General features: G+C 37.2%; 1 protein-coding gene across 3 annotated transcripts in view; it reads right to left on the bottom strand.

Annotated features, from left to right (window-relative positions):
- The window catches only part of LOC100017669 (solute carrier family 15 member 2-like), a 93,145-nt gene that overhangs the window by 65,535 nt on the left and 10,363 nt on the right, over nucleotides 1-17,247 (bottom strand). For 2 of the 3 annotated variants that reach the window (XM_016433490.2, XM_007494022.3), the window contains exon 2: nucleotides 5,074-5,161. The exons of the other annotated variant lie outside the window; for it this stretch is intronic. In XM_016433490.2, coding sequence (XP_016288976.1) covers nucleotides 5,074-5,161 — 88 coding nt within the window. The remainder of the gene's footprint in view (nucleotides 1-5,073; nucleotides 5,162-17,247) is intronic. 3 annotated transcript variants of the gene reach the window in all.

The raw sequence follows: 17,247 nt of genomic DNA on the forward strand, positions 1-17,247 counted from the left end.
ATCCTAGATTTAAAAATATTACAAAGGGGTTACAATTAAAAACTTTACATTATTGGGGGTGCAGGGAGGCAGGGGAGGGGAGAGCAAATAGATCAATGGGATAGAACATATACACAAGACATTCAATCAAAAGTATACAAAATATCATTGTTTGATAAAGCTATAGCAAATGAGGAGGATTCATCATTTAGCCAATGAATTTAGAAAACTATTTGGCAATCTAGTTGAAAAGGGATTTTAGACCCACATGTTATACCATATGTCTTAGTGAATTCCAGCTCGATGAGAGCTTTCAACATAAGATATCAATTTTGGAGGGAAGATTATTTTTTTCCAATTTAACAAATAGAAAGAATTAATGAGAACAAGATAAATATGCTTGACTACAAACAAAAAAGTAGGAACAGAAGTATGGAGGGTACACTAATCATGATCATGCAAAAGAAAAAGAATGAGAATGAATGGACAAATAAAGAATTCTGATGAGGACATGGCAGGAGAAAATGATGTTATTTTATACTGAAGTTCAATTTTTTCATAAAATGCTTAATTTCAATAGATAAATAAATGGGTTAGCTGAGATGACCTCAGAGAGCTTTTCTAGCTCTAAAAAAAAGGGTGATGGGAGTGAAGAGGTTTGCTTTAAAAGTCTATCTTTTGAATTGCCAAATGATTTCATTCTTCTCTGCTTACAGTTCTTTTGTCTGGTTAAATGTCAAAAGACATGTCATCATCACTAACACCCTATTATCCCATTCCTTTGCCCCTTTCCTCTCTAAATCACAAAGCAAATATAGTTCTATAGCATTACAAATCAATAACTGAGACTCAGTTCCTTCCAATTTTATTAATCCCTGTGAGGAGCTAATGCCATCTATTAAAAGAAAAGCATTATAATACCTTTGGGGAATGACATGAGGATTTTCTAGTACAGATCAGTTTCTTTTGTACATTATAACCTGAAAGAAACCTCTTTCATTCCATAATTCTGAAGCAATTTTTTTAATGTTCCAAAGAAACTTTGAACAATCTACCCCAAAGTATTTCTTTGACAGGCGATAGCTGCCCATTGGCTGGTATCTCCAATTACTTTTAATCTACTTTTAGAAATAACCTATTGGCAATAACTACTGCTTGGCTTAATTCCTTAGAACATTTTGTCAAGATTGAAAAGGTTTTTGAACTCCCTTCAGAGAATTTAACAGTGGTTTTGTTTGTTTGTTTTGTTTTTTCCTTTAGCCTCTCAAGTGGCAAATGTGCATATTTTGAGCATCTCTGGCACACAGCAGTTTGTTTTTTCCTGCTTGGTATCCACGTATGTATCTGATTAATGTAATCCAGTTGCCACATGCCTCAAAAACCCAGAGAAATTGAAAATGATGGAATTTAACCTTAGCAAAGCTGTATTGTTTTTTAAAGAAGTTGCTTTTCATAGGCAGGGATAAATGGAGCAAGACCATAAGACTGTGTACATGTTTATGCTGAAAAGTAAAGAAAGGAGTGGGGTGGAGAAGGAGGAAGGTTAAGCTGCAATTGAGTAAAGACTGTTGGTGTTGACATGTAGAATTCCTCTACTTTTCAAGTTCCAGGCTTAAGTTTTAAGAATGGAGAGAAGACTTGCCCTCCCTAGCTTGCTGCTTAAGTCTCTCTGACTAGTTCTGCTGTAATTCTCATTATGGGAAACTTTTTTACAGTATAAAATAACCAAGATAAGGATGAAGTAAATGGGCAAAAACAATCATAGATTTACAACTGGAAAATGCCTTCAAGGTATATTCCTTAATTAAGGAAATTGAATCAGTCTAGGGAGTTTTCATAGTTAGCAAGTGGCAGAATCTAGCTTCAAACCAAGACTTCATAATCCAAATCCAACAATGCACAGTTAGAAATTAGTTAATACATTTTATAAATTTCTTATGTTGAAGCTCATTCTTTAGGTGTAACAAGAGAAAGAAATAGAGTTCGTTGATTTCATTGCTTTAATTCCACAAAAGTTATTCTTAAAATAAAGCAAAATAACCTGGAAACAACTGTTTGCATATAACCACTCCTGGCCTTTCCTTTCTAAGAGTCCAACTCCTGTCTCTATCCCTTGTAACATTTCTATAGCTCTTACTATATGCCAAGCTCTGTGCTAAGCACTTCACAATTATTATCTCATTTGATCCTCACCACAACCCTGAGAGATAGGTGCTTCTATTATCCCCATTTAACAGCTAAAGAAACTGAGACAAACAGGGGTTAAGTGACTTTTTCAGGTTCACATAGATAGTAATTGTCTGCGTTCATATTTGGACTTGGGTTTTATTAACTCCTAGCCCAGCAGTCTATTCATAGTGCCAATAGTTACCTTTCTCATTCAGGTTCACAAATGGATAGGAAGGATGAGAGAAGAGACAGAGAGACAGAGATACACACAGAAAGACAGAGATAAAGAGAGAAGGAGTGGGGGGAAAGAAAGAGACAAGGTAGGGAGAGAGAGAGAAAGAGATCTAGAAGACATTTTGAAATAAGGAAAGCTTATCTTTGGTACTCCTCCGTCTCTATGTCACCCTAGCTTTTGGCACCCTTTCACTTATTAATTCTCCCTTTTTCTTCTCTCCATTTCCCCATCCCAATAGTCTTCATTTCCCACCTTGCTGCACTTCCCTTCAAGTCTGCCTTATGTTCACACCTCAACAGTACCCTCTGCCTCTCTGATTGCTGATTGCAGAACAAGAGTGATGAGCTTCTCCCCAAACCTCCATTTAAGATGGGTCATCACTTTTTGTATTTTCTTCCCTCATTAGATAGTAATCTTGAAGAATGTAACCCTACTTGGCACGTAGTTAACACTTAATAAATGTCTATTGGCTGACTGACTAGCTGGATGCTCTCACCTTGACTCCTCACGCCCTTCCAGCATGTATCTTGTATTCTATCCACTACTGAAACTTATATTTTCTTAGTGCTAAGTTTTAAAAATGAATGCAGTGAGACAAGAGCTATTTGACTCTTTGAAAGTTATCTAATATATGTGAGCCTGTCTCATCTGTCAAATGAGAGCATTTAAATAAATGGCCTCTAAGATGCCTTCTATATTAGCCCATTTTCTAGTCCTATTTCATGTTGCTCACCTTTACCCACTTTTCTAATCCAGGCTAACTGGCTGTCTTGCTTTTCTTGTGGTTCAGTATTTCCACTTTATGTCTCCTCTCTTTTAAACATAGACTTTCCCATAGGTGCTTTCTCCTGACCATCACTTCTTAGAATCTTTGCCTTCCTTCTTATCTCAGCTCAGGAAATCTTTCTTGAACCTCTTCTAAGTTAATGTTCTATTCCCACTGCCCCCCTGCAAATTATCTTATACAAAATTATTTGTATGTATGTTGTATTTTCCCAGTAGAAATTTAAGCTACTTAAAGACAGGGGTTGTTTCTTTTTTTAAAAAATTTGTTTGTATCTATCTACAAGAGTGTTAAGTACATGATAAATGCTTCTTGGATTGGACTAGATTCTAGTTTTTTAGCAATTATAAATTTCCAAATATAGAAAACCACAAAAAATGCAGGGATTTTGTATTGAATTTTAAAGATGTGAAGTGTAAACTCTAGAATCATAGCCAAAGAAATACAAATAGAAAGAAGTTGAGGTTATTCAATCCTACTTTCTCATTTTACAATTAGCCCAAAGGGGCTAAATGTCTTGTTATTTTGCTATTGAGCTATCAGGACGGCGCACAAAAATTCACTACATTATTGTATCTGTAACCTGGCTTTTGAGTATGTCTAGTTTTCTAGAACATGCTATGTGTCTGCCTCATGGATGGGAGGTAGCCTCCTTGATTTACTGCTGACCTCAAAAGGGAATACAATGGAGCTTTTTGCTCTCTACCATCTTTTCACTGTGCGATTGTGCTTAACATGAGATATGTCAGAGGTAGCACTTGAATCTTGGAGTCTTTCTGACTCAAAGGCCATCCTTTGATCTATGAATTTGAGCTACCTCTTGCTATAACTGTTCTTTTCTCTTCTTTCTTTTCTTCCTTCCTTCCTTCCTTCCTTCCTTCCTTCCTTTCTTCCTTCCTTCCTTCCTTTCTTCCTTCCTTCCTTTCTTTCTCTCTCTCTCTCTCTCTCTCTCTCTCTCTCTTTCTTTCTTTCTTTCTTTCTTTTCTTTTCTTTTCTTTCTTCTTCCTTCCTTCCATCCTTTTTTATTTTTGACTTATAGTGGAACTTCTATTTTATATTGCTATCATATATGATCCTTCTCCTTGAGGGCAGACTCAATTTAATTTTTCTTCTTTGTAACCCAGCACCTAGCACAGTTCCTAGCACATAGGATGCTCCTAATCAATGCTTGCTGGTTGGTTGATACCAATTTTCCCACAAGGGTTAGGGATACTTAATCTAAGACTTCAGGTATTTAGTTTTGTCCAAATCCATCTGGGCATCCTTAGATGTGACAAGTGTTTTTATTTGATGGTGCTGATGTGTTTATTTGTGGGGAAGAACAGCATGTTCCTAAAGTGAACAATACATAGTAATTTGTCCATAACACATCAAAAGGGAGAAGAAAAGGAGGGGAAGAGAATTTGGGGTACACACTGTGCTGCAGATGATGGAATTTTAACTTTAAATGTACACATCCTGGGGGCATCTGGGTTTCTCAGTGAGTTGAGAGCCTGGGTCCTAGATTCAAATCTAGCCTCAGACACTTCCTAGCTGTGTGTGACTCTGGGCAAGTCATATAACCCCCATTGCTTAGCCCTTACCACTCTTCTGCTTTGGAACCAACACACACTATTGATTCTAGGACAGAATGTAAGGGTTGGTTTTTTTTTAATTTGCTCTAGCCTAGTCTTTTCTGGCCTTTAGCCTTTGAACTAATTGGTATAAGCTGCAAAGAAAATGTGAAAATGTAAAGCCCAAGAGCTATTTGTCAGGCCACTCTGTTGATAGAGGGAAGGTATAAGCCCCACAGAGAGGGAAGATCCAGAGAGGAATGGAAGAATCAGCCCAGAACCAGAAGGGAAATGCTCTAAAGACGTTTTGAATGGTGACTCTAAAAGGGCCCATGTTTCTTTAATAGGAGTACCTGTTGTGCCACACGTGGAGAAACGTTCACAGAACTCATTAATCAAGATGAAGAAGATGTTTATCGGGCAGTTAGTGTCAGATATTTTCTATAGAAAATAAAAGGACAAAAAGTGAGGGTTGGGGAAAATAATAGATAATCCTTTCTTATCACTTCAATATCTCTATGCTGACATAATTCTACCTTTCCAATGATTACGACACATCTCCAAATGGAAATGGTGGCATCACCCAAAGTCCACCATGATTGATAAACAAGTTTGGGATGGAGTTTTGAAAATAGACTATTTGCTGGTTTGTTTTTTCTTTTGCAAAAGGGTTGGGTATGATTGGCATACATACAAAGGCGATAGTGAAAGTCTTCAAATTTTATTTTAAATTCTATAGAATCACAGAACCTCAGAGTTGAAAATGGGCTCAGAAGGCATGTAGGGCAGCCCATCCCTGAATGGATCACCTGCTACCTAACACCAGGCATTACTTGAAGACCTCTAGTAAAGGACTCTCATTGTCTCCCAAGGGAGCCCATACCAGTGTCTAATTGCTAGGAGATTTGTACCTTATAATATACTTAAATCTATCTGAAACTTCCACCCATTCCTTCTAGTTCGGTCCTCTAGGGCCAAGCAAAATAAATGTAATCTCTCTTCCATAGGACAACCCTTCAAATATTTGAATACAAGATCATTTTCCCTATAAGTATTCTCTTCTCCAAACTAAATACAGCTAGTTCCTTCATCTACCTCTTGCATAACATGGTTTTCGAGTCCCTTCATCATACTAACTACATTCAGTTGGATGCTCTCCAGCCCGGCAATATCCTTCCCCAAATCAGGCACCCAGAACTAAACACTCCAAACATGGCCTGACAAGAGCAGAGTTCAAGGTAACTTTTATTTCCCTCCTTATGGATGCCATAATTCAGAAACAGAGTAAAATTACATTGGGTTGGAAGGTTTGGGGCTGGCACGCTCTGCCTTTTTTCCCAACTAATTTTGAACTTGTCGTTTATATGCAGACCCAGCTTTTTTGTTTGTTTAACCACACGGTTACCTTAACATGCCTTCCCCCATCTGGGACTTCAGTCATTGGTTTCTTTTAAAAATAAAGTTAAATCCAACAAACAATAAATAACTACAAAGTTCACGGCACAGGGCTAGTCATTTTATTTGAAAATACAAAATGAAAAACAGTCCCTACCCTCAGGGAGCTTACATTTTCCTGGAAGAATATAATCTTTACACAGAGAAATAAATGCAAGGTAATTTTAGGAAGGGGAGAACATCTACAATCATGGGCATCAAAAAATGCTTCCTATAGATGTTGGCACTTGAGATGAGACCTAAAGAAAGAGTCAAAGTTGAGAAAAGAGTATATTCCAGGCACAGTGGAGAGACCTGTGCCAAGGGAGGGAGAAGGGACAAGGGAACAAGCACTTATCTACTTATCATGTCTAAGTATGTGTCAGCACTGTGTTGTGGGGGTTTTTCCCTAACAAATAGTATCTTATTTGTTCCTCACAATAACCGGGAGAGGTTGGTAATATAATCATCCCCACTTTACATTTGAGAAAACTGAGGCAGACAAGGTTAAGTGACTTGCCCTGAAGCATACAGGTAATAAGTGTCTGAGGCTAGATTTGAATTCAGATCATTCTGACTCTAAGCCCGGCTTTCTATCCATTGTGTCATCTAGAGAACAAATCAGCTACATTGGCAAATAGAATCATTTAGCAGGAACAGAGCTTGTGTGAAAGGGAATACTCTAGTAAATTAAATCTAGAGGCTGGAGTGAAGGTGTGAAGATCTTTAAATGTCACACAAATTAACATATTTGTTTTTTTTTAAGCCCTTACTTTCTCTCCTACTAACAACTCAAGACAGAAGAGCAGTAAGGGCTAGGTAAACAGGGTTAAGTGACTTGCACAGGGTTGCACAACTAGAAAGTGTCTGAGACAGGTATGAACCCAGGTCCTCCTGGCTCCAGGCCTGATGCTCTGTCCACTGTGCAACCTAGCTACCCCCTGATATTTTATTTTAAAGGCAATATAAAGCCACTGAAGCTTCTTAAAAAGGGGAGGTTACATGGTGAGACTTGTATCCAGGATGAAAGCATCTAGTGTTGGACAAGACTTAAGAAGTCATCTATCTGAAAAGTGCTCTAAATCTCTTATAATCAGAGAGATGCAAATCAAAACAACTCTGAGGTATCACCTCACACCTAGCAGATGGGCTAACATGACAGCAAAGGAAAGTAATGAATGCTGGAGGGGATGTGGAAAAGTTGGGACACTAATTCATTGCTGGTGGAGTTGTGAATTGATCCAACCATTCTGGAGGGCAATTTGGAACTATGCCCAAAGGGCACTAAAAGACTGTCTGCCCTTTGAGTCAGCCATAGCACTGCTGGGTTTGTACCCCAAAGAGATAATAAGGGAAAAGACTTGTACAAGAATATTCATAGCTGCACTCTTTGTGGTGGCCAAAAATTGGAAAATGAGGGGATGCCCTTCAATTGGGGAATGGCTGAACAAATTGTGGTATATGTTGGTGATGGAATACTATTGTGCAAAAAGGAATAATAAAGTGGAGGAATTCCATGGAGACTGGAACAACCTCCAGAAAGTGAAACAGAGTGAAAGGAGCAGAACCAGGAGAACATTGTACACAGAGACTGATACACTGTGGTACAATCAAATGTAATAGACTTCTCCATTAGTGGCAATGCAGTGATCCTGAACAACTAGGAGGAACCTACGAGAAAAAAACACTATCAAAAAAACATTCAAAGGAAAAACTGTGGGAGCAGGAACACCAAAGAAAAACAACTGCTTGATCACATGGGTTGAAGGGATGATTGGAGATGTAGACTCTAAATGAACATCCTAGTGCACACACCAACAACATGGAAATAAGTTCTGATCAAGGACACATGTAATACCCAGTGGAATACAGGAAGGGATAGGGGGAGGGGAAGAAGGGAAAGAATATGATTCTTGTAACCAAGGAATAATGTTATAAATTGACTAAATAAAATTTTCAAAAAAAATTTTAAAAAGAGGTCATCTACCCCCTTCATTTTACAGTTAAAGAAACTGAGGCACAGAGATGCTAAGTTATTTGTCCAAAGTCACACAGATAAGTGGTATGGCAGAGATTTGAACCCAACTTCCTTGGTTACAAATCCAGAATGCTTTCCATTGCTTTCTAGTTTCTAGATTCTGATTCTAGATTCCAGTTTCTAGTTTCTAGAAAACCATACTGAGCTTGCAGTTCATTAAAACCATAAAATCACAGACTATTATGTTCATAGTTCTAGAGTTGGAGGGGACCTCAGAGGTCACTCAGTCCAACTCTCTCATTTTACATTTTACTCATTCTTTAGTGTTTTGATAGCAGTATGGAAGATGGATTGGAAATGGGGCAGAGTGGAAGCACCAAGACATTTTGAGAAGCAATTGTAATTGTTCAGGGAAAAAGCAACAAATGAGTTAGGGTTAGTTACCTCAACAGTAGAGAGAGGGAGAAGGATGTAAAACATGTGGTGGAAACTTGACACTGATCAGATATGGAAGATGAGGGACCGTGAAGAATTTTACATTAAGGAGAAATTTTAAGTTGAGGGAGGGGACTAAGTATTATTGAAGTGATAGTCTTGGAAGTGACTAAAAAGGTAGGATCAAGGGTACAAGTAAACAAATTAGCCTTTAGGTGAAGCTAGGTGGCACAGCAGATGGGGTGCCATGCCTAGAAGTATGACAGACTGTCAGTCATAAAAAAAAATACTGATTGCAGCGTAGCAAATGAAAGTCCATTTGAGATTAGTAAGGGGTAGGGAGAAGAGATCGCTTCTAATCTAATCCATAAAATATCAACACTAATTACAAAGTACTATAATAAGCACTAGAAGAACAAAAATAAAGATACTTTCTTCCCTCAGTGAATTAAAATTCTACTGGTAAAAGAAATGAAACAAAGAGATAAGTGAGTACATGATGATTTGAATAGAGAGGAAGCAGTAGAAAGTAGCCTAAATGAACCCTTAGAAGAAATTAAAGATTCTAAGAGTAAAATGAAGAGAATGAATTCCAAGTATGGATGCAGGAAATGGACTATTGAGTTTGGGGCGTAACGCAGGCTAGTTTGGATGAGTGCATAGAAGAATAATGTCAAGTAAGCCTAGAAAGATAGCCTGAAGTCACAATGAGAAGGACTTTAAATGTCAAGGTAAGAAATTTATATTTCATTCAAGAACAACCAGAAATCACTGAAGATTACTGAGCAGGACAAGGGACATGGCCAAACTTTTGCCTTAGGAAAATTATTTTATCAGCTTTTAAAAAATAGATTACAAATGTGAAAATTAGAAGTTGGAAGTTCATGTAGCAGGCTGTTGCAATAGAATGGTCAAGAGGTAATAGATTCTGAACTAAGATGGTAGTTCTGTTAAAGGAGAAAGGGGGACAGATAAGATAAATTGTAGAAATTGAATTGAAAAGTTTTGGCAACTGACTTGATGTGGGGAATGTGGGTAAAGGAAAAGTAGAGGATGCTACTGAGGTCATAAGCCTGTATCACCAGAAGGAAGGTATTATCCCAACAGAAATAAATCAATCTGAAGGAGTGATGGAATTTAGAATAGAAGATGAGACCTATTTAGCTCATGTCAAATTGGAGACATCTAGTTGGAAATATCTAATAAGTAATTGATAATATATGACTGGAGATAAAGAGAGATCACAAATGACTACAAAGACCCAGGAGTTCTTTCCTTTTTTAAAAAATTTATATAATTTCATTAAATATTTCCCAAGAACATCTAAAAAGCTTTTAACATTTCTTTTTGAAAATTTTGAATTCCAAAACTTTTTCCTCCCTCCTACCCATCCCTCGCCCATTGAGAAGATAAACAATATGATATAAATTACACAAATGAAGTCATGCAAAACTTTTTTCCACATTAGCCATGTTGCAAAAGAGAACATGCAACCCCCCCCCCAGAAAAATAAAGTAAAAAAAATATGCTTCAATCTGCACTTCAAATTGATCAGTTCTCTCTCTAAAGGTGGATGCCATTTTTCATTGTGACTCTTGGAATTTTCTTGGATTATTGTCTCCATCAGAGTGGCTAAGTCTTTACAAAATTGCTGTCACTGTGAACAGTGTTCTCCTGGTTCTATTTATTTCACTTTGCATCAGTTCATTTGTCTTTCCAAGTTTTTATTTTTATTTTTTATTTGTTAAATTTTTAATTTTAAAATATTGTTCCATGGTTACATGATTTATTTTCTCTCCCTCCTTTCTTTCCTCCCCCCTCCCAGAGCTGACAAGCAATTCCACTGGTTTATACATGTGTTATCACTTGATATTTCCTATTTCCATATTATTCATTTTTGCAATAATCTTTTAAAACCAAAACTCCAAATCATATAACCACATACACAAATCATATGTTTTTCTTCTGTGTTTCTACTCTCACAGTTCTTTTTCTAAATATAGATAGCATTCTTTCTCATAAGTCCCTTGGGATTGTCCTGGATTGCTTTAGTAGCAAAGTCAGTTACATTTGATCATTCCACAATGTTTCAATTTCTGTGTATAATGTTCTGATTCTGCTCATTTCACTCTGCACCAGTTCATGTAGTTCTTTCCAGTTAATATAGGAATCAAGCAGTTCATCATTCCTTACAGCACAATCATATTCCTTTGCCATCATATACCACAATTTGTTCAGCCATTCCCCAATCGAGGGATGCCCCCTCATTTTGCAAATTTTTGCCACCACAAAAGTTGCAGCTATGAATATTTTTATACAACCCATTTTTATTATTCCTTTGGGGTACAAAACTAGTAGAAGTGTTGCTGGATCAAAGGGTATGTATTCTTTTAAAGCCCATTAGGCATAATTCAAAATTACCTTCCAGAATGGATGAATCAACACACAACTTCACCAGCAATGTATTAGTGCCCAATTTTGCCACATCCCCTTCAACACTTTTCCCCCCTTTACTGTCATATTGGCCAATCTGCTAGGTGTGAAGTGGTATCTCGAGGTTGTTTTGATTTGCATTGCTCTGATCAGGAGGGATTTGGAACACTTTTTCATGTGATTATTGATAGTTTTGATTACTTACTTCATCTGAAAATTGTCTATTCATGTCCCCCGACCAGTTGTCAGATGGGGAATGGCTTGATTTCCTGCATGTTTGACTTAGTTCTTTATAAATTTGAAGTTATACCTTTGTCATAGATTTTTGTTGTAAAAAATTTTTTCCCAGTTTATTGTTTCCCTTCTAATTTTGGTTGCATTGGTTTTGTTTGTAAAAAAAAAACTTTTAAAATTAAAATAATCAAAATTATTTATTTTATATATTGTAATGTTCTCTGTCTCTTGCTTGGTCTTAAATTCTTTCCTTTCCCATATATCTGATAGGCATACCGTTCTATGTTCCCATAATTTACTTATAATTTCCCTCTTTATATTTAAGTCATTTACCTATTTTGAATTTATCTTTGTATAGGGTGCAAGATGTTGTTTCCCATACTGTTTTCCAATTTTTCCAGCAGTTTTTGTCAAATAGTGGATTCTTGTCCCAAAAGCTGGAATCTTTGGGTTTATCAGACACTAGCTTGCTGAGTCATTTACCCCAAGTCTATTCCATTGATCCAACGTTCTGTCTCTTAGCCAGTACAATATTGTTTTAATGATCACTGCTTTATAGTACAGTTTAAGATCGGGTGCTGCTGAGCTCCCAACCTTGACATTTTTTTTCATTAGTTCCCTTGATATTCTTGGGCTTTTTTTCCTGCCGTATGAACTTTGTTATAATTTTTTTCTAATTCTATAAAAAATGTTTTTGGCAGATAGTCATAGTATTGAATAAGTAAATTAATTTAGGTACGATTGTCATTTTTATTATATTAGCTCATCCTAGAGCAATTAATGTTTTTTTTCAATTGTTTAGATCTAGTTTTATTTGTGAAAAGTATTTTGTAGTTGTGTTCATATAATTCCTGAGTTTGGCTTGGGAATAGATTTCCAAATATTTTATATTGTCTAGAGTGATTTTAAATGGAGTTTCTCTTTCTAACTCTTGCTGCTGAATTTTGTTGGAAATATATTAAAATGCTGATGATTTATGTGAGTTTATTTTGTACCCTGCAACTTCACTAAAATTATTAATTATTTCCACTAGCTTTCTAATTGATTTTCTCAGATTCTCTAAGTGTGCCATTATACCATCTGCAAAGAGTGATAGTTTAGTTTCTTCATTGCCTACTTTGATCCTTTCAATTTCTTTTTCTTCTCTAATTACTACAGCTAGAGTTTCTAGTACAATGTTAAATAATAGTAATGATAATGGGCATCCTTGCTTCACTCCTGATCTAATTGGGAAGGCTCCTAACTTATCCCTATTGCAGATGATACTTGCTGATGGTTTTAAAATAAATAGTTCATTATTTTGAGGAATGGCCCTTCTATTCCTGTATTTTCTAGTGTTTTTCATAGGAATGGGTGTTGTATTTTGTCAAAGGCTTTTTCTGCATCTATTGAGATAATCATATGATTTCTGTTCATGTGGTTATTAATATGATCAATTATGTGGATGATTAATGCTAAATGTTAAATATATAATGTTTATAATGTGAAACCAGCCTTGCATTCATGGTATAAATCCCACCTGGTCATAGCGAATAACCCTTGTGATAACTTGCTATATATATAGTCTTTTATCTAGTATTTTATTTAAGATTTTTGCATCTACATTCATTAAGGATATTGGTCTATAGTTTTCTTTCTGTTTTTGGTCTTCCTGGCTTGGGAATCAGTACCATATTTGTGTTATATAAAGAATTTGGTTAGACTCCTTCTTTGCTTATTTTGTCAAATAGTTTGTAGAATATTGGGATTAGCAGTTCTTTAAACATTTGATAAAATTCATTTATGAATCCACCCGGCCCTTTCCCAGGTTTTTCTGAGATCAGCCTCCTCATCACAATAGTATTCCACCACAATCATAACACAACTTGTTCAGTCATTCCCCAATTGATAGGCATCTCCTCCAATTCCAAGTCTTTGCTGCCACAAAAGAAGAGCTGCTACGAATGTTTGTGCAAACACATCTTTTTCTCTTTTCTTCAATCTCTTTATTTCAAATATAGACCTAGTTGTGGTATTGCTGGGTTAGAGGATGTGTACAATTTTAGACCTCCAGAACAGTTGGATCAGTTCACAATTCCATCAATAATGCATTGATTTTCCAATTTCCCCCCATACTCTCCAGCATTTGTCATTTTCATTTTCTGTCATTTCATGCTATATCACACCAAAGTGATAGGTGTGCAGTGGTATTTCAGAGTTGTTTAATTTACATTTCTTTAACCAATAGTGATTTAGAGCATTTTTTATGTGAAAATTGGTTGCTATGATTTCTTTTTCTGAAAAATACCCATTTATATCCTCTGACCTGTTTTCAATTTAGGAGTGGCTCATATTTTTATAAATTTGCCTCAGTTCCCCATACATTTGAGAAATAAGGACTTTATCAGAGGAATTTGCTCTAAAAATTTTCCCCAGTTTCTTGTTTTCCTTTTAATTTTGACTGCATTAGTCTGTTTATGCAAAACCTTTTTAATTTCACAACTCTTGGGAGTCATTCATTTCAAAGAAAGATAACTGAACCCCAAAGAGGTGATAAAATTGTTAAGAGATAATGTAAAAAGATAAAAGTAGACCTGGGAAATATCCTTTGTAGATACCAAGAGGATAATGATGGCACAAAAGAGTATGGTAAGAAGTCAATTGGGAAAGATAAGAACCAAGAGACAACAATGTCATCAAAATGAAGGGAGGAGCAAGCAACCAAGAGTTAAGAGTGGTAAACAATGTCAAAACCTTGTGAGAGCTCAAGAAAGATAATGAAAATGCTATAGGGTTTAGCAATTAATGGGTAAAATCAGTTTCAATGAAACATGAAGGTTGGGGCAAGAAGTGGGAGGAGAGTAAGTAAAGGCAAAGAGTTCATTTTTTAGGTGTTTCTGAAAGAGGAAAATTATAGAATAACTTGTTATTTCAACCAGTTCTTGCTAACCAAATACTAGTTAGGCTTTGCAAAGATGGTTCAGGGTCCCAAGGCATGGCCGATGTGGGAAGAGGATAGAGTCCATCCTTCTCCACCTATCAGCCTTCATCACCTGGAACCCTGTCCTCTTGCCCATTCATCTGTCACATGTTAATGGTAAGGTCTATTTCCAGGAATAGAGTAGTCAAAGGCCAGAACCTCCCACATAAATTGAAAGCAACAGAGTAGAAGTTTACCTGTTTACCCAACTTGGGCTAGACATGCCTACTGAGAAATCTCACTCCAACTTTGTCAGCAGAGAAGAAAGGGAAGACAGAAGGGAATGCTTGGTGTCTGCACCCTCTAATCCTTCATCTTCTGCCTACTTTTCCAGGTATGACCCTAAAAATCTAACTCTCCCTCAAACTTATCTGGAAGGCCCAGTCACCTGTGGGAGGAGTATGTGGCCAAAAGCTCACAGGCACATTGCTGCTCCAGGCCAGATTTAGATTTCCCTTCTGAGCTGTCAAGATGAAGATGGATAACTGCAGCCTTGCTACCTGGAAACAGCCACAAGTTCTTTGCTCCCTGTTCAACCCTCCTTCCCTACTGAAGTTTAAAGAACACATTATTTGCCCTTCTGGACCTCTAAAGGGAAGAGAACATACTGCATATGTCTGGGCCAGAGGACAGTTTGTCCTCCCCAGACATTGATAGAGGAGTTGAAGTGGCAGCTTGTCCTCTCCCCAACTACCCTTCTCCTTCTAGGAAGGGGTTCTTTCTTAAGGGGCCTGTATATACTGTGAGGATAGAGCTCCCCAACACTGCCCTAGGCTTAAGCCCTGAAAGCTGCTAGATCAGAGCTATGGCAGGGAAGGAGCTGGGAGGGAAGTCTTTGGTCTTGAGTTGGAAGATCCCACCTCTCCTTTAATTGCTCTTCTCTGGGAAACTAAAGGGGCTTCACTCCAAAAGACGGATGGGGTTCTTGGGGGTCCTGGAGGTAGGAGTGAGGGCAAGAAAGTGTTAGGCAGGGGAAGGGGGCAGGACAAGTGAACACCACTCTGGTCCCTCATCTTCTTTTGGTAGTCAGGGAACCTCCTTAGGTTGAAGACTTTTTACTTCTATGTACACAGGAGGTAAGAGCTGCCTTCACTCCATCTTCTCAGTGTTCTACCCACCATATGAAAATATCATTGCTGTGAGGCCAGTCTTTGTTGGGAAAATTGGAAAGTATTGCTCCCTTCAAAGATGGTCCATATGGAAACCATGAAATAAAGCAGCTAGAAGTATAAGTCAAATATATAAATTACTTCTCTGTATGCACATCTAACACTTCACATTCATTTTCTCAGCATGCTGCCTTTATTCAGACCATCATCCTCATCCCTGCCCTCTCTTCTCCTCACCCCCCTCTTCTTCCTACAACCTTAGAGTTCCAACCTTGGGTCCCTTAGCTCCAATGCGTGAGCTTTCCGTTTCTTTCAGAGGAGGCAGGTTCCTAGTCCACTTTCAAGCCATCACTTCACCATGCCACTAAATTTGTACTCTACCCCATTTCTATTCCCCTTTTATGGGTTGTCTTCCATCATTCAAATGGAAGTTCTTTGAGAGGATGGAACTGTCTGGCTTCCTTGTACCTTTCTTCCCCAGGAAGCTGCTAAAGTGCTGCTATTGATACAGTATCGGACCAGAAGACCTCAGTTCAAATCCAGCCTCATACACTCAGATCCTGAGCAAATCATTATATCTGCTTCAATTGCCTCAGCTATAAATTGGGGATAATAACAACTATCTCCCCAGATTGTTGTGTGGATAAAATGAAATACTATAAAATATTTTGCAAAACTTAAAATGAATACATTATATGTGTATGTATTGTGTACAGCTGTTTTGATCTAAAGTCTATATCCTGGACTCAGTGATTGGAATAGAGACTGGGCTGTCAAATTTATTAAGATAAACATTTCCCAGATGGGGAAAGTCCTTCTAACCACCATAGGTTGGCATCTTTCCAGTATCACTGTTGTTTACTTCCTGATTCATTCAAGGGACTAATCTGCATCTCATCAAGAGATCATGTGTCCTGGCCATGGTATATCTTTTACAGTCAGCTTAACTAAACTTTTTTGTCCTCCCTTTTATGTTATTTGAACCTGGACTTTCAAAGGTCATCTTGTGACACACACAAATATGTATATATAAATGTATGTACCTATTTATGCACCTGTACTAGAAGAAGCTACATAACAAGCACTCTTTATAGTAATGAAAACAGAGGTCTAGTTTTTTAAGTATATGTATATATGAAAACATGTATATACATATACATGTACACATATATGTGTATATATTTATGTACATACATAAACCTATGTATATGTGAATACATCTATAGTTTAAAGCTTTAGTTGCCTAAAAAGCTGGAAACCACACACAATCATAGATCCTGCATCTGGATGTATTATTACTGATGATTGTGTGTGCACACGCACACACACACTTCAGTTTTGTACATACTGAGCTTAAGATATCTATGGAGCATCCAGTTGAGCTGTCCAATAAACAGTTGGAGATGTGAGACTCCAGATCAGGAAGGAGCTTAGGGCTAGATAAATAGGTGCACAGAAACAATAATTATTAAATCTATGAGAGTTGATAAAGTTTCCAAGTTAAATCATTCTAGAGAAAGACAAGAAGAGGACCCAGGACAGAACTTTTAAAAATGCTCATGGAAATCAGTCAGGCACTGTACTAGGGGCTAGAGATGCAAAAAAGGCAAAAGACAGACTCTTCCCTCAAGGAACTCATAGTCTAATGGGGGACACAACAAGAAAATAAGTATGTACAAACAAGCTTTTATACAGGATAAATAGTAAGTAAAAGGAAAGGTACTAGAATTAAAAGGGATACAGACCTAGATAAAGATCAAGCAAAAGACACTGAGAAATGGTCAAATAGGTAGGAGGAGAACCAGGAGGGAGAAGAGTAGGGAAAACCTCGATAGAGGAGATTATCAAGAAGAAGGTGACAGTTAAACGCCTCAAAGAGGTCAAGAAAAATGAGGATAGAGAAGAGACCATTAGTTTTGGCAACTAAAATCATTAGCAAATTTAG

Source organism: Monodelphis domestica, chromosome 4, assembly GCF_027887165.1.
Source record: "Monodelphis domestica isolate mMonDom1 chromosome 4, mMonDom1.pri, whole genome shotgun sequence".
Classification (NCBI taxonomy): Eukaryota; Metazoa; Chordata; class Mammalia; order Didelphimorphia; family Didelphidae; genus Monodelphis; species Monodelphis domestica.